Source organism: Larimichthys crocea, chromosome I (genome assembly GCF_000972845.2).
Source record: "Larimichthys crocea isolate SSNF chromosome I, L_crocea_2.0, whole genome shotgun sequence".
NCBI lineage: Eukaryota > Metazoa > Chordata > Actinopteri > Sciaenidae > Larimichthys > Larimichthys crocea.
In genome coordinates, this window is record NC_040011.1 from 35,665,699 (window position 1) to 35,683,948 (window position 18,250).

General features: G+C 43.3%; 1 protein-coding gene and 1 long non-coding RNA gene across 3 annotated transcripts in view; one reads left to right on the plus strand and one right to left on the minus strand.

Annotated features, from left to right (window-relative positions):
• The window catches only part of LOC104927293 (putative methyltransferase NSUN7), a 43,412-nt gene that overhangs the window by 18,510 nt on the left and 6,652 nt on the right, over positions 1 to 18,250 (minus strand). The window contains exon 1 of one of the 2 annotated variants that reach the window (XM_019253766.2): positions 501 to 798. The exons of the other annotated variant lie outside the window; for it this stretch is intronic. Within the exon in view, the coding sequence (XP_019109311.2) occupies positions 501 to 536 (36 nt within the window). The 5' untranslated portion in view covers positions 537 to 798. Of the gene's footprint in view, positions 1 to 500; positions 799 to 18,250 lie in introns of those variants that run through there. 2 annotated transcript variants of the gene reach the window in all.
• LOC113746192 (uncharacterized) lies at positions 8,698 to 9,167 on the plus strand. The gene is made up of 3 exons (XR_003462669.1): positions 8,698 to 8,856; positions 8,926 to 8,934; positions 9,044 to 9,167. It is a non-coding gene; the product is annotated as an uncharacterized LOC113746192 (long non-coding RNA).

Genomic DNA, 18,250 nt, shown 5'->3' on the forward strand with positions numbered 1-18,250 from the left:
AGACAGACATTTAAAACAAAACGGGTGCTTTTTCTCAATACAAATAAATTCACTTGACTTTACTCATGTTAATCATTAAAAGCATAATTGCACCCTGTACCTTGATTGTGTCCCTTTTTTGCCAGTTGCTCTGGATAAAACGCGTCAGCTAAATGACTAAATGTAATGTAAGTTATATTTAAATTCAATTCAATTGGATCAAATTAGTTAAATACGTTATTTGGCAATAAAAGTACACTCAACAGTTGAACCATGGTATATAATATAATTAAGATTAGCTTACCAGGTTGCAGGAAATTTGATTAGTTAACATTCATTTAGTTCAAAATGTAACTTACAGTAATATAAGTGATATTACTAAGGCACATATTGTTAAATAAAAGGTGATGTAACGTTAGCTAACGGTAAACAACATCTGATCTAACTAACAGCTATAGTTAGCATCACTTTGCTAACTCACCACTGGCATTGATTTATTTCCTGCCCGTATTTCTCGTTACCTTATGGGAAGAGTATCCTGTTTTCTCTCTCAGCATCACTACAGAGTTAATCCTATCCAGGACTCGTCGTATTTACCGAGCATGTCGTTTAACGGTGCAACTGTTGGCTGATGTGTTAACCTTGACTCGACGGAACCGTTTTAACTGCCCGTAAACTCCGCACGTTATAAATCCGGCTCCGTTATGAGGCCGGTGGGCGTCTCCACCGATGTTCACTGTAACCCTCCGCTCCCGTCCTTGAGTTTCTTTCTCGTTAATTTGTAGAAAACGCGTTTAAAGTCTTAAACACAAACACACAGGGCTGTGTCTCCACTTAAAAACAAACTTTTTTCTAAAAGCGTCTGTCAGGCACTTTGGGTTAGCGTGCTTCCCGTCGCCATGGCAACCGCATGCTAATTTTCCAAAGGTCCTGTTCTTCTTCACGGATAAATCATTAATCTCCTTAACGCTGGACGTCCTCTGTCTCAAAGGACAGGTTCAAGCACAGAGAAGTTAGGAATGAAATGTCTGCAATATGAACACATGCCCCAAAAAAAGACATAGCTTGTTTCTTTGTGAGTGGTTTAGGTGTGTTGACAATAGCAGAGAGAGACTTGCCGTTTGGGGTTAACACGTGACCCAAAAAGGTGGGAGTTAGGTCAGGAACATACTGTAAGAGAGCGAGCCTTCAGAAAGAGGACAATGTAGATAAGCTCTGGACCAAGGCTGCATTGTAAGAGAGACGGAGAGGAAGTGAAGCCCTTGACACATCTAGTCAGTGGTTCTTAACCTTGTTGAGGTACCGAACCCCACCAGTTTCGATAGGCTCATTCACCGAACCCTTCTTGTAAAAAATAAAATATGATTTTACTGGTGCACAAAAGTGAACCTGCATTACCATCACCTTGTTCAAAAACACAAACCAACACAGGGCATGACTCCACAACAACTTCCTCAGTGTGACTTCTGCTGTGCATTTGAGAGACCAGTTCAGATATGCGTGGCTTCACCTTGGCAAGTGCCGATTCCATGTCATTTTCACAGCAAAGTCCTGTTTCCCTTTCTTATTTTTTATGTCCAGCATCCTCCGAAAACGATTGCTCTCACAAAGATATGTTGTAACAAATGGGTATAAAAAATTCCAGGGCGGAGGCTCCACCGAACCCTGAGACACAGCCACACCAACCCCTAGGGTTCGATCGAACCCAGGTTAAGAACCACTGTTCTAGTGAAAGTGTAACGTTTAACCATCACAGGAATTGCAAACCAGAACTGCGAATCTTATGAACTGGAACAGAGAAGAACGCATTAGACAAATCAACCACAGAGAATATCGAGAGCCCTCAGAACAGCATTAACAGCTTGCAGGTCTTGGACAAACGCCATTCATCTGGTATGGCCTTTAGGTCTGATTTTTTTACAGGAAAAATAGGAGTCGTACTGGAGAGTCTCACAGGGAACAATCACACTCCTGCTTTGAGTAGGAGTGAAAAAAGGGCGGATCCTCAATGGCTTCCTTCTTCAAAGGATATTGTTTCACCACAGGTTGTAATCAGATTTTGCAGTGATCTGAACAGGTTCGCAGTTTTTTTATCAGACACTCATATTTTAGCTGTTTACCGCTTTTGCTCCATACAGTCAGGGGAACACTGATGAAAAAAGTGGGGGAAATGTCAATGGGGACTGCATGCAGTAGGGGATGTGGATTATCTGTTGTCAAAAGATACACAGAACGAGACAATTGTGATCTTAAGTTTGCAAGTGGTCTTTTAAATGCCCACAGAGTTGAGAAGAACATGCCCATTGTCTGGCATGGGAGGTCCAATCTGAGGCATGCTTGCATCGATTAAAATGGCCCAAAATCTCCTCCCTGTTTACTAGCGGTGTTAAAATGAGATGTGTGGCAGTGAATCGGGTAAAATGTCATTAAAATCCTGAAGTTTTTACGCAGTCAGAGAAACGGCAGCTGCGCAAATTTCGGAGTTCTGTCCCAGTACAAGTTAGTAGTCAGTAAGCTGTTATTTTACAAGTTGCAAAAGAAATGGTTTTGCATAGTCAGTGGCTGGTCCGTCTGGAGACGTGAGCAGTGCATTCAAGTTTCAGGTGGTCATTTTATCATGAGGAAGGGTTTAATCACATAATTTTTCAGATGACTTCATACGCTGTTTTGTAAAATTTTTCCCTGTCCATATTCATCAGGACTCCTCGGGTGAATCCACCGCAACAATATTGTATCTCAACCACACCCCCATACTCGGTGATAAATCTTCAGTGGCGTTCTTTCTTTTTTTTGGGTTATTGTTGGATAGTTTGGTCATGCAGCTTTCTATGCGGATGCACGTCCCAATAGATTTGCTGACTCCAACAACCCACATCTCATATGCTCCAGCTGCTCTCCACTTGATTGTTCCTGGTGATAGTCCCATCTAGGTCGGTGGCGGATTCTCTAGAACGGGTCGCTGGTGAGTCGATTCTTCAGTATCAATCGTAACTCGTGGCGCGTGGACTCCATTGTTTGCAGAACGCCATAGTCCCTCACCAAACGCTTCCATCATGTCCGGGTCTGTCCTCCTCGTTGGACTCTTATGGGACGCTGGTGGACTGGATATCACATAGGCCAAATATTGTAGTTAGGGTGCAGCAAGGATGGGTAGAATGACTTTGTTGGCTGTGCAGTTACCATAGTTGTACTGTCAGCTTAGATCAGGCTGGTACTGACTCCTGTGTGTGTGTGGACTGGTGGAGAGCTTTGTTCAGACATAGATGAGGAGGCAGAGGGACGGGCGCACTGTCTGCATTTTTTGGTGGATAATTCACCCTCTCTTAAGATCGGGTTCCTCCAGAATGCAGAGCTCTCATCCTGTCCTTGAAATTGTTGAAGATATCAATCCATATGACAGGGGTGGGGGAGGTGGTGGGAAGAACATACGATGCCTAATCGTGCTTGTGCTGGAGGGCCATCAATTTAAAACTTTTTTGCCTCGGCATAATGCAGATGACGCAGAGGGAGAAGTTTACAAGGTGTCAGTAGCAAGCATCTCTTTCCCGAACTTTGTCCCGCTGAACATTTAGGCATTTCTTCCTGCCTGTTGTCGGGTCCCTATGTTCTGCTATCCTCCTTCCCAAGCATACACAGTTTCCAGCTTCCACTTCTTCCTTTGTGACATGCACTCTCAACATCTAATTCCTTTAAATAATTTTGTTCGTCATTCGTACCTTTTGGAAACCCACTTTTCAACCCACACATGGAAAAAAACGTACCCATTGATCCCATATTTCTTTGGCATGCTTGACAACATGGAGAATCAGGAAAAACTCTCTCACAACATTGACCCGACGACCCCATTTTTTCCTTAGGAAGTCTGCGCGCGCCTTTAATCTTATGAAACTCTCCCTAAGATTCCAGGTTTGCCATAGGTACTTGACTGACCTATCTGATAAGTTGTATTTTTAACCTCCCGGAGATTAGTTTTGGTAGTATACTTACTAACTATACAACAACTATCAGTTAAGTGCTGTTTCAACATGTAACGCTGGTGCAGTTTTTGTTGTTGTATGAGAATACCTCAGTTTTTTTTTAATTTTTTAATATTGGCAATAAATAATTATTCCTGCAGTTTGTGGTAAATTGTATCCGGGTCGGATGGATGCTGAACTGACTGAATAGGGCACAGCCCCAACAGCTGGGCCACTGGCCACAACATTAAAGGTTGCACGGATTTAATCTATATTTTACAATGTTAAGACGGGCGAGATACTACAGAGGAGAACCTTTTAGACTTTTTAACAGGACTGTACCTCTGATGCAGTCCCCCCCGCAGGACAAAACTATTTTTAAATATTTTATTTATAATTGCTTATTTTTTAGCCCAGGGTATCAAAAAAAAAATCATTCTCGCGTGGCGTCCAGCATGGCGATAGATATTGAGTTTGTATTTTATAGTGGAGGAAGCATCAGCAAATTCATCACGATTTACTGTATTAAATAGTTTCTGTTACAATAACTGTATTTAAGAAACAAACAGTGTAGTCAAGAAAAAAGCCTTTAAAATGTGTCCTAAATCAGATTGGGAAGTCATTTTCCTGTTTTTCTTGGTCATCCTGCATTGAGTTCTTACAAAGGTATGTTCACAGACTTTTTGAAGTTTTGCAGAATCTGATTTCGGTGATCAAAATTAGTGATCATCTTCCTTAATCCCTGAATTTGTGGCGGGTTTTCTTAGAAATGTTTGGAATCTGCAGGAAAAGGCGTTAATCTTTCAATAAATCCTTCAACCTTTTTTTTCCCCTTTTTAAAACCTGTTTTATATAATGTTTTTAGTAGCCTTTATGTGTTTATGATTTAAAAAAGATCATGAATAATATTATTGGTTATAAATGCCAAGATAATTTTCTAATGACTGCACCCTCAAGTCACAATTATTTTGGTGAAAATTTGTCAAGAAGTAAGGACAAAAACTGGCGGACCCCCTGCATACCTCTGCAGACACACCATAAGGGTCGTCTTTAAAACTGATTCACAGAAAATCAAACAGCAGTGATTTTAAAGAAATCCACAATAATGTATATAGTGTCACGTCAGACGTCTGGAGTGTTTTAATTTAACATTAATACAGTTAAGTTTTAAAAGACAAAGTGGACAAAGTCGCTCATGACTGATGTGACGGTTTATTTGTGTGCTTTGGTTTTCATCCTCGTCAGGGGGCCTCAGACACGGTGAACAGCGGCAGCTCAGGCGGTGGGTTGGGGAGACAAACATACAAGCCACAATCAGAAGCTCATACTTTTCCCCGTCCTAGCTTCCACGATGGAGGAAGAGAAAAGAAAGAGGATTAGTAAGAGAGACAAATAATATTTGAATTATTATGTTAATTATTAAGTAATATTATATCTGAGGGGAAGCTTGTCTTACTTTTTTTTGGGCTGGTAAGAGAAAAAATAGGTTAGGTAAGCTTGTGGATTTTTTGAAATCAATCCTATTCAAATGTTGATTTACCGAAGAAGATGGAGCGCCACAGAATGTCGTCCTGTTTGGTCAAGTCTGGTTGTTTTGGGTTTTTTTAAAAGCTGCATTGCGTCTAAAATGCTCCTTTAAGGAGCTTTCAATGGGGTGAGAGTGGAAGTGGGCTTAGTTTGATATTTCTTTGCAGCTTTTTTTTGCCGTTTTCCCTCTCTCTCTCACAACAACAGTTAGTTTTGTTATCCTATCCTTTCCTTAGACGAGGGGTCCAACAGCCCTGCAAGTTGCAAGGGCCTTCCCGCAGCATTTCCGCCCAGGGGAAAGAAAAGTCAACCCAGTCCGTCACGTCAAAGAAAGAGGAAAGGATTAAACAACAAAAAAAACCTCAGTTGCAAGACGGCTACACCTGGGTTGTGTGGACAGCCCCGCCAGGACGCAGAGCTGTCGGGGGTTTGTTTGCCCAGACCAGACGCAAAGGCCCACACCACAGAGTTAAAAACTTAACTAAAGAACTTAACTTAACAATGATCCAATAAATGTTTTGGACTATTTACATACGGAACGAGGGGGTCCCAGTGCACAAGATGCTACCGGAATCAGAAACAAAGACGGCAAAAGATTCAATTACAAATATGATACGTAAAAGAAATTTGAGCTGTAACAAGATGAGCTAGCGTGAATGTACCTGGGTTTTCACAACCATCCTCAATCTGAAAGTCCGCTGTCATCACCAACGTGGCACCTTGGCAGCCAGGCTCCTCGTGCCTCCGAGTTCGCTGTCCTCCCTGCGCCTCTCCAGAGAGCCCTAGGTCAGAAGATGAGAGACTGCTGTTAGAGGCAGGAGAAGCCGGGAGGAGAAGCAGCAGAGAAGCAGGAGGAGAAAAGCGGAGAGAAGGCAGCAGGAGAAGCAGGAGGAGAAGCGGGAGGAGAGGCGGGAGGAGAAGCGGAGGAGAAGCAGGGAGGAAGAGCGGCAAGGAGAAGCGGGAGGAGAAGCGGGAGGAGAAGCAGGAGGAGAAGCGAAAGGAGAAGCGGGAGGGAAGCAAGGAGGAGAAGCAGGAGGAGGAGCGCAGGAGGAGCGGCAGGAGGAGAGCGGCAGGAGGAGCAAGCAAGGACGAACATGAAGCACCACATGCAAGGAGATCAGGAGGAGGAGGACGAAAAAAACAAAAGTCGATGGGAACATGAAGGATGAGGGCGAAGAAAAAAAAAAAAAGGCGAGCAGCAGGAGGGAAGCGAGGAGGGTTTCAGGGTGAAACCGAGGAGCAGCAGGATCAAGAGGGAAATGACGCTGCCACTGCAACCCGGAAGGCAAGTCCGCAAAACCTGCTGGGGCGGAGGAAAGGGAGGGTCGGCCAACGTCCGCCCTTCACCGCCGCCAGGCCACAGCCTCAGCCCTCCCGAAACTGATCACCAGCCTGAACGACAGGGTCCGGCAGGAGGCATCTCAGGATCAGGATTCTGAGGGCGAAACGGGCCAACTAGGAAGAAGAGAAGGAAACAAAAGTGAGATTCTGATATTCTGCAGCAGATGCAGTGCAATCAACTTCAAGAGAAAACAACATAAATGTGACACGTGAGATATTTGGCATGTCTCTGGGCAATAATGTCGGCACAAACATGTTAACTGTGTATCGTCCGCTAATAAGCAGTGTGTGGCATTCTAGGCACCAAAGCGCGAAAGAATTGAAGCTGTAATTCATTCAGATTTAGTAGTAACACTGTTTTTCATGTCTGAGACTGAAAAACAATGTTCACTACTAATCTGAATGAATAAGCTTCATTTCTTTAGCGCTGGTTTGTCCATGTCTTGCCTTATGGAAGCCACAAACTGCTTATTAGAGGAAGCTACACAGTTTACATGTTGTGCGACAGTTATTGTGCCAGAGAAAACTGTCCAAATATCTGCACGTGTCACATTTTGTTGTTTTCTCTTGAAGTGATTGCATGCATCGCTGCAGCATATCAGAAATCTCAACTTTTTTTCTCCTTCTCTTCTTCCTCAGGTGGCCCGTTTCTGCCCTCAGAATCTGATCCTGAGATGCTCCTGACGACCCGGTCGTCAAGGTGGTTGATCAGTTCGGGGGATGAGGCTGTGGCCTGGCGGCGGTGGAAGGGATGGACGTGGCAGACTCCCTTTCCCCGCCCCACAGTTTGGCGACGCATTCCGGGTGGCGTGGCAGCGTCATTTCCCTCTTGATCCTGCTGCTCCTCGTGGGTTCACCCGTGAACCTCTCTCGGTTCCTCATTGTGCTCGCCGTTGTTTCTTCGCCTCATCCTCATGTTACCATGCCGACTTTTTGTTTTTTCGTCCTCCTCCTTCCTGATCCTGTTGGCATGTGGTGGTGATCATGGTTCGTTACTGCGCTCCTCCTGCCGCGCCTCCTCTGCCGCTCCTCCTGCGCTGCCTCCTCCTGCTCTCTCTGCTCCTCCTGCTTCTCTCCTGCGTTCTCCTCCAGGTCCTTGCCTTCTCCTCCCGCTTCTCCTCCCCGCTTCTCCTGCCGCTTCTCCTCCTGCTTTCTCCCCGCTCTCCCTTCCCGCTTTCTCCTCCCGCTTCTCCTCCTGCTTCTCCTGCTGCTTCCCCTCCCCGCTTCTTCCTCCTGCTTCTCTGGCTGCTTCTCCCCCGCTTCTCCTGCCTCTAAACAGCAGTCTCTCATCTTCGCCACTAGTGCCCTTCTGGCAGGAGGCGCAGGGAGGACAGCGACGCGGAGGACGGGATCCCTGCTGCCAAGGTGCCACGATTGGTTGATGACAGCGACTCAGATTGAGATGGTTGTGAAAACCCAGGGTAATTAACGCAGATCATCTTGTACAGCGTCAAATATTCCTTTTCACGAAAATATTTGATATTGATCGTTGCCGCTTTGTTTCTGATTCAGGTACATCTGGCACGGGGACCATCCATCGTCTCCGTATGTAAATAGTTCCAAACATTTATTGGTATCATTTAGTTAGTTAAGTTCTTTAGTTAAGTTTTTTAACTCTGTGGGGTGGCCTTTGCGTCTGGCTGGGCAAACAACCCCCGACAGCATCTGCGGCTGGCGGGGCTGTCCACAAACCCAGGTAGCGTCTTGCACTGAGGTTTTTTTTTGTGTGTTAATCCTTCCCTCTTTCTTTGACGTGACGACTGGGTTGACTTTTCTTTCCTCCTGGGCGGAATGCTGCGGGAAGCCCTTGCAACTGGCAGGGCTGTCGACCCCTCGTCTAAAGGGAAGGATGGATAACAAACTTAACTGTGTGGTGAGAGAGAGAGGAAAAACGGCAAAAAAGCTGCAAAGAAATATCAAACTAAGCCACTTCCACTCTCACCACCATGAAAGCCCTAAAGGAGCATTTTAGACTCATGCAGCTTTTAAAAAAACCCAAAACAACCAACTCTACCAAACAGACGACATCTTGTGGGAGCTCCATCTTCTTCAGGTAATTCAACATTGAATATGATTGATTCAAAAATTCCAACAAGCTTACAAACTATTTTTCTCTTACCAGCCAAAAAAAGTAAGTACAAGCTTCCATCAGATATAATATTAACTTAATAATTACATAATAATCAAATTTTTTTGTCTCTCTACAATCACTCTTTCTTTCTCTTACTCCATCGCTGGAGCTATGGACGGGAAAAGTATGAGCTTCTGATTGTGGCTTGTATGTTTGTCTCCCCCCCACCGCCTGAGCTGCCGCGGTTCACCGTGTCCTGAGGCCCCCTGAAGAGGATGAAAACCAAAGCACACAACTAAAACCGTCACAATCAGTCAACTGAGCTGACTTTTGCACTTTGCTTAAAACTTAACTGTATTAATGTAAATAAAACACTCAGACGTCTGAAGTGACCTATATACAGTATTGTGGATTTTCTTAAAATCACTGATGTTTGATTTCTGTGAATCAGTTTTAAGACGACCCTTATGGTGTCGCAAGGTACTGCAGGGGGTCCGCCAGTTTTTTGTCCATATTATTGACAATTTTCACCAAAATAATTGTGACTGTGAGGGTGCAGATCATTATGAAATTATCTTGGCATTTAATAACCATAATAATTATTCCATGATCTTTTTTAAATCATAACACATAAAGGCTAATAAACCATTAAATAAACAGGTGTAAAAAGGTGAAAAAAAGTTGAGAATTAAAGCATTCCTGCAGATCCAACATTTCAGAAAACCAGCAAAAATCAGGGATTAAGAAGATGATCACAATTTTGATCACAGAAAATCAGATTATGAGAACTTCAAAAAGTCTGTGAACATAACTTTGTAAAGAAATCATGCAGGATGGACCAAGAATAAAACAGAAATGACTTTACCTATAATGATTTAGGACCATTTTAAAGGCTTTTTCTGCTACAATGTTTGTTTCTTAAATTACAGTTTATTGTAACAGAACTATTTCATACAGTAAATAGTGATGATTTGTGATGATGCTTCCTCCACTCATAAAAAATAAAACAAAAGATATCTATCGCCATGCTGGAAGCCACGAGAGAATGATGTTTCTTGATACCACTGGGCTAAAAAATAAGCCATTAAATAAATATAAAAATAAGTTTTGTCCTGCGACTGGCATCAGAGGGTACAGTCATGTTACAAAAGTCTAAAAGGTTCTCCTCTGTAGATGCTCGCCAGTCTAAAATGTAAAATATAGATTAAATCCGTGCAACATTTTAATGTTGTGGCCAGTGGCAGCTGGTGGGGCTGTGCCATATTCAGTCAGTTTCAGCATCCATCCGACCGGATACAATTTAACACAAACTGCAGGATATAATATTTATTGCCATATTAAAAAATTAAAAACTGAGGTATCTTATACAAAAACAACACTGCACAAGCGTTACATGTGAAACAGAACTTAACTGATAGTGTTTGTATTAAGTAGTAAGTATACTACAAAACTAATCTCCGGGAGGTTAAAATACAACTTATCAGAATAGGTCAGTCGTTACCTAGGCAAAAACTGGACACTTAGGGAGACGTTCTAAGATTAAAGGCGCGCGCAGACTCCTAAGGAAAATGGGGTCGTCTGGTCCAAGTTGTGAGAGAGTGTCCTGATTCCTCCATGTTGTCAAAGCATGAAAAAGAATATGGTATCAATGGGTACCGTTTTTCCATGTGTGGGTTGAAAAGTGGGGTTTCCCAAAAGGTAAAGAAGAACAAAATTATTAAAAAGGATTTAGATGAGATGCTGGTCACAAAGAAAGCTGGAAACTGTGGATGAAGGAAGCAGAACATAGGGAACGACAAACGGCGGGAAAGAAATGCCTAAATGTTCAGAGACAAAGTTAGGGAAAGAATGCTTTGCTACTGACACATGTAACACCTCTCCCTCTGCTTCCATCTGCATATGCGAGGCAAAAAGTTTAAATGATGGCCCTCCAGCACAAGCACGATGATGCATCGTATGTCTTCCCACCACCTCCCCCACCCCTGTCATATGGATTGATATCTTCAACAATCAAGGAACAGGATGAGAGCTCTGCATCTGGAGGAACCAGATCTAAAGAGGTAATTATCCACAAAAATGCAGACAGTGCTCCAGTCCCCTCTGCCTCACATCTTGTCTGAACAAATGCTGCTCACCCAGTCACACACACACAGGAGTCAAGTACCAGCCTGATCTAGCTGACAGTACAACATGGTAAAGCCACAGCCAACAAACTCATTCACCCATCCTTGCTGCACCCTAACTACAATATGCCTATGGTTGAGTATCCAGGTCCAACAGGTCCCATAAGAGTCCAAAGAGGATGGACAGACCCGGACATGATGGAAGCGGTTTGGTGAGGAATTGGTGTCGTTCTGCAAAAAATGGAGTCCCACGTCGCACGAGTTACGATGACTACTGAAGAATAGACTCACCAGCGACCAGTTCTAGAGAATCGCCACCGACCTAGATGGTGACTATCACCAGGAACAATCAGAGTGGAGAGCAGCTGGAGCATATGAGAGGTGGGTTGTTGGAGTCAGCAAAGCTATTGAACGTGCATTCCCATAGAAAGCCTGCATGACAACTATCCAACAATGCACCCAAAAAAAGAAGAAAGCACTGAAGATTATTATCACAGACGGAGTGGTGTGTTTTGAACAATATGTGGCATTCCCAAACCTGAGAATATGGACAGGGAAAATTACAAAACAGCGTATGAAAGTCATCTGAAAAATTGATGTGATAAACCCCTCCTCTGATAAAATGACACCTGAACATTTGCATTGCACTGCTCACGTCTCAGACGGACCAGACACTGACTATGCAAAAACATTTCTTTGCAACTTAAATAACAGCTTACTGACTACTAACTTGTACTGGACAGAAACCGAATGCGCAGCTGCCGTTTCTCTGACTGAGAAACAACTCAGATTTTATGACATACACGATTCACTGCCACACATCTCCATTTTAAAACCTGCTAGTAAACAGTGGAGAGATTTGGGCCCATTTGTTAATCGATGCAAGCATGCCTCAGATTGGACCCCATGCCAGAAATGGTGCATGTTATCTCAATCTCTTGGGGCATTTAAAAGACCACGGCAAACTAAGATACATTGTCACGTTCTGTGTATCTTTTGGAAAAAGATAATCCAATCACCTCACTGCATGCAGTCCCAGTGACATTTCCCCACTTTTGGGATCAGGTTCCCCTGAATTTATGGGCAAACAGCAAATATGATGTGGGTCGGATAAAAAACTGCGAACCTGTTCAGATCACTGCAAAATCTGATTACAGACCTGTGGTGAAACAATATCCTTTGAAGAAGGAAGCCATTGAAGGTATCCGCCCTGTTTTTTCACTCCCTACAAAGCAGGAGTGATTGGTTCCTGTGAGGACTCTCCAGTACAGACTCCTATTTTTCCTGTAAGAAAAATCAGACCTAAAGGCCAACCAGATGAAATGGCGTTTTGTCCAAGACCTGCAAGCTGTTAATGCTGTTCCTGAGGGCTCTCAGTATTTCTCTGTGGTTGATTTGTCTAATGCGTTCTTCTCTGTTCCAGTTCATAAAGATTCGCAGTTCTGGTTTGCATTCCTGTTCGATGGTAAACGTTACACTTTCACTAGAACAGTGGTTCTTAACCTGGGTTCGATCGAACCCTAGGGGTTCGGTGAGTCGGTCTCAGGGGTTCGGTGGAGCCTCCGCCCTGGAATTTTTTAAACCATTTGTTACAACATATCTTTGTGAGCAATCGTTTTCGAGGATGCTGGAACATAAAAACTAAGAAGGGAACAGACTTTGCTGTGAAAATGACATGAGACTGGCACTTGCCAAGTGAACCACGCATATCTGAACTGGTCTCTCAAAGGCATCAGCAGAAGTCACACTGAGGTAAGTTGTTGTGAGTTCATGCACTGTGTTGGTTTTGTTATTTGAACAAGTGATGTTATGCACGGTTCATTTGTGCACCAGTAAAAAAAAATCATATTTTATTTTTACTAAAGAAGGGTTCGGTGAAGAGCATAGAAACTGGTGGGGTTCGGTACCTCCAACAAGGTTAAGAACCACTGCACTAGAATGTGTCAAGGCTTCACTTCCTCTCCGTCTCTCTACAATGCAGCCTTGTCCAGAAGCTTATCTACATTGCTCTTTCTGAAGGCTCTGCTCTCTTACAGTATGGTTCAGGACCTACTTCAAGCACAGAGAAGTTAGGAATGAAATGTCTGCAATATGAACACATGCCCAAAAAAGACATAGCTTGTTTCTTTGTGAGTGGTTTAGGTGTGTTGACAATAGCAGATATGCGTTCTGGAGAGAGAGACTTGCCGTTTGGGGTTAACACATGACCCAAAAAGGTGACCTCCTGCTGTACGAACTGTAGCTTACTCAGGCTAGCTTTGTGTCCTTCCCGACACAGGTGTTGCAGGAGGGCAACAGTATCCATCTCGCACTGCTCCTTAGTGGGAGAAGCGATAAGTAGGTCATCAACATACTGTAAGAGAGCAGAGCCTTCAGAAAGAGACAATGTAGATAAGCTTCTGGACAAGGCTGCATTGTAGAGAGACGGAGAAGAAGTGAAACCTTGACACATTCTAGTGAAAGTGTAACGTTTACCATCAAACAGGAATGCAAACCAGAACTGCGAATCTTTATGAACTGGAACAGAGAAGAACGCATTAGACAAATCAACCACAGAGAAATACTGAGAGCCCTCAGGAACCTGTGAGATGATTGTGTAAGGATTTGGAACATTTGGAGCAGGTGAAGTGACTGCAGCATTAACAGCTTGCAGGTCTTGGACAAAACGCCATTCATCTGGTTGGCCTTTAGGTCTGATTTTTTTTACAGGAAAAATAGGAGTCTGTACTGGAGAGTCCTCACAGGGAACAATCACTCCTGCTTTTAGTAGGGAGTGAAAAACAGGGCGGATGCCTCCAATGGCTTCCTTCTTCAAAGGATATTGTTTCACCACAGGTCTGTAATCAGATTTTGCAGTGATCTGAACAGGTTCACAGTTTTTTATCAGACCCACATCATATTTGCTGTTTGCCCATAATTCAGGGGGAACCTGATCCAAAAGTGGGGAAATGTCACTGGGACTGCATGCAGTGAGGTGATGTGGATTATCTTTTTCCAAAAGATACACTTTTGTCGCTCCTCAGCATGTTTGGCATGTCTACGGATCTCCTTCAGACGTTGATCCTTCCAGTCAATGCAGGAACTCTGGACACTGTGGTAAACACTAGGACGGAGACCACTCAAGAAACAATTTTTCAGATGACTTTCATATGCTGTTTCGTATATTCTCAGGTTTGGGAATGCCACAATATTGTTCAAACACACCACTCAGTCTGTGATAATAATCTTCAGTGCTTTCTTCCTTTTTTTGGGTGCATTGTTGGATAGTTGTCACACGTTCAATAGCTTTGCTGACACCAACAACCCACCTCTCATATGCTCCAGCTGCTCTCCACTCTGATTGTTCCTGGTGATAGTCGCCATCTAGGTCGGTGGCGAGTCTCTGGAACTTCAGTAGTCGTCGTAACTCGTGCGACGTGGGACTCCAGTTTTTGCAGAATGACACCAATTCCTCACCAAACCGGTACCCACCAGATTCCAGGGAGGGAAGCTGTTTTCCCGCTTCCATCATGTCCGGGTCTGTCCATCCTCTTTGGACTCTTATGGGACCTGTTGGACCTGGATACTCAACCATAGGCATATTGTAGTTAGGGTGCAGCAAGGATGGGTGGAATGAGTTTGTTGCCTGTGGCATTACCATAGTTGTACTGTCAGCTAGATCAGGCTGGTACTTGACTCCTGTATGTGTGTGACTGGGTGAGAGCATTTGTTCAGACATAGATGATGAGGCAGAGGGGACTGGAGCACTGTCTGCATTTTTGTGGATAATTACCTATTTAGATCTGGTTCCTCCAGATGCAGAGCTCTCATCCTGTTCCTTGATTGTTGAAGATATCGATCCATATGACGGGGGTGGGGGAGGTGGTGGGAAGACATACGATGCATCATCGTGCTTGTGCTGGAGGGCCATCATTTCACTTTTTGCCTCGGCATACGCAGATGGAGCGGAGGGAGAAGGTTTACATGTGTCAGTAGCAAAGCATTCTTTCCCTAACTTTGTCTCTGAACATTTAGGCATTTCTTTCCCTGCCTGTTGTCGTTCCCTATGTTCTGCTTCCTTCATCCACAGTTTCCAGCTTTCTTTGTGACCATGCATCTCATCTAAATCCTTTTTAATAATTTTGTTCTTCATTCTTACCTTTTGGGAAACCCCACTTTTCAACCCACACATGGAAAAACGGTACCCATTGATCACCATATTTCTTTTTCATGCTTTGACAACATGGAGAATCAGGACACTCTCTCACAACCTTGGACCCAGACGACCCCATTTTCCTTAGGAGTCTGCGCGTGCCTTTAATCTTAGAAACGTCTGCCTAAGATGTCCAGTTTTGCCTAGGTAACTGACTGACCTATTCTGATAAGTTGTATTTTAACCTCCCGGAGATTAGTTTTGTAGTATACTTACTACTTAATACAAACACTATCAGTTAATCTCCCAGAGATTTTTGGGACATGGCTATATATGTTTTGTATACAAGTTCTGTTTCACATGTAAAGCTTGTGCAGTGTTTGTTTTTGTATAAGAATACCTCAGTTTTTAATTTTTTAATATTGGCAATAAATAATTATATCCTGCAGTTTGTGTTAAATTGTATCCGGGTGGGATGGATGCTGAAACTGACTGAATATGGCACAGCCCCACCAGCTGCCACAGCCCACAACATTAAAATGTTGCACAGATTTTAATCTATATTTGACATTTTAGACTGGCGAGCATCTACAGAGGAGAACCTTTTAGACTTTTGTAACATGACTGTACCTCTGATGCCAGTCGCAGGACAAAACTATTTTTATATTTATATTGCTTATTTTTTAGCCCAGTGGTATCAAAGAAAATCATTCTCTCGTGGCTTCCAGCATGGCGATAGATCTTTAGTTTTATTTTATGAGTGGAGGAAGCATCATCACAAATCATCACTATTTACTGTATGAAATAGTTCTGTTACAATAAACTGTAATTTAAGAAACAAACACTGTAGCAGAAAAAGCCTTTAAATCATATATAGGTAAAGTCATTTTCTGTTTCATTCTTGGTCATCCTGCATTGATTTCTTTACAAAGTTATGTTCACAGACTTTTTGAAGTTCTCATAATTTGATTTCTGTGATCAAAATTGTGATCATCTTCTTAATCCCCTGATTTTAGCTGGTTTTCTCAGAAATGTTGGATCTGCAGGAATGCTTTAATCTTCAACCTTTCACCTTTTTAACCCATTTATATACTGGTATATATATGTGTTTATGATTTAAAAAAGGTGAATAATTATTGGTTTATTAAATGCCAAGATAATTTCATAATGATCTGCACCCTCACAGTCACAATTATTTTGGTGAAAATTGTCAATAATTATGACAAAAAACAGGCGGACCCCCTGCAGTACCTCTGCAGACTCCATAAGGGTCGTCTTAAAACTGATTCAAAGAAATCAAACATCAGTGATTTTAAAGAAAATCCACAATATATAGTGTCACTTCAGACGTCTGAGTGTTTTATTTAAGATTAATACAGTTAAGTTTTAAAGCAAAGTGACAAAGTCAGCTCAGTGGACTGATGTGACGGTTTATTTGTGTGCTTTGGTTTTCATCCTTGTTCAGGGGGCCTCAGGACACGGTGAACAGCGGCAGCTCAGGCGGTGGGTGGGGAGACAAACATACAATAAAGAATAGTTAGTGATACAGACAAATAACCTCTGAATTACTAAATAAGTATATGATTCACAGTAACATAACTGACGATGTACAGTGAACGACAGCGGCTCGGGAGGGAGAGAAAGACAAAAGCATGAGTCAAACAATCTGTGAATCGTGCAGTTATTGAAAATGTGATATTATATGGATGCTTTGAAAATTCTGCCCTATTCTATGTCACAATCAGAAGCTCATACTTTTCCTGTCCATAGCTCCGGCGATGGAGTAAGAGAAAAGAAAGAGTGATTAGTAAGAGAGACAAATAATATTTGAATTATTATGTAATTATTAAGTAATATTATATCTGATGGGAAGCTTGTACTTACTTTTTTTGGCTGGTAAGAGAAAAATAGGTTAGTAAGCTTGTTTGAATTTTTGAATCAATCATATTCAATGTTGAATTACCTGATGGAGCTCCACAAGATGTCGTCTGTTTGGTCAGAGTTTGGTTGTTTTGGGTTTTTTAAAAGCTGCATTGAGTCTAAAATGTCTCTCCTTTAAGGAGCTTTCATGGTGGTGAGAGTGGAAGTGGCTTAGTTTGATATTTCTTTGCAGCTTTTTGACGTTTTCCTCTCTCTCTCACCACACAATTAAGTTGTTATCCTATCCTGCCCTTTAGACGAGGGGTCGACAGCCCTGCCAGTTGCAAGGGCTTCCCGCAGCATTTCCGCCCAGGAGGAAAGAAAAGTCAACCCAGTCGTCACGTCAAAGAAAGAGGGAAGGATTAAAACAACAAAAAAAACCTCAGTGCAAGACGCTACCTGGGTTTGTGGACAGCCCCGCCAGACGCAGATGCTGTCGTGGGTTTGTTTGCCCAGCCAGACGCAAAGGCCACCCCACAGAGTTAAAAAACTTAACTAAATAACTTAACTAAATGATAACCAATAAATGTTTGGAACTATTTACATACGGAGACGATGGATGGTCCCAGTGCAAGATGCTACCTGAATCAGAAACAAAGACAGCAAAGATCAATATACAAATATTTACGTGAAAAGAATATTTGAGCTGTACAAGATGATCTGCGTTAATGTACCTGGGTTTTCACAACCATCCTCAATCTGAGTCGCTGTCGTCACCAACGTGGCACCTTGGCAGCAGGCTCCTCGTCCTCCTCGCTGTCCTCCCTGCGCCTCCTGCCAGAGGAGCCTAGGTCAGAAGATGAGAGACTGCTGTTAGAGGCAGGCGAAGCTGGAGGAGAAGCAGCAGGAGAAGCAGCAGGAGAAGCAGGAGGAGAAGCAGGAGGAGAAGCAGCAGGAAAAGCGGGAGGAGAAGCAGCAGGAGAAGCGGGAGGAGAAGCAGGAGGAGCGGCAAGAGGAGAAGCAGGAGGAGAAGCAGCAGGAGAAGCGGGAGGAGAAGCAGGAGGAGAAGCAGGAGGAGGAGCGGCAGGAGGAGCAGCAGGAGGAGCGGCAGGACGAACATGATCACCACATGCAAAGGGATCAGGAGGAGGAGGACGAAAAAACAAAAGTCGGATGGTAACATGAGGATGAGGGCGAAGAAAAAAAAGGCGAGCAGCATGAGGGAAGCGAGGAGGTTCAGGGTGAACCCGAGGAGCAGCAG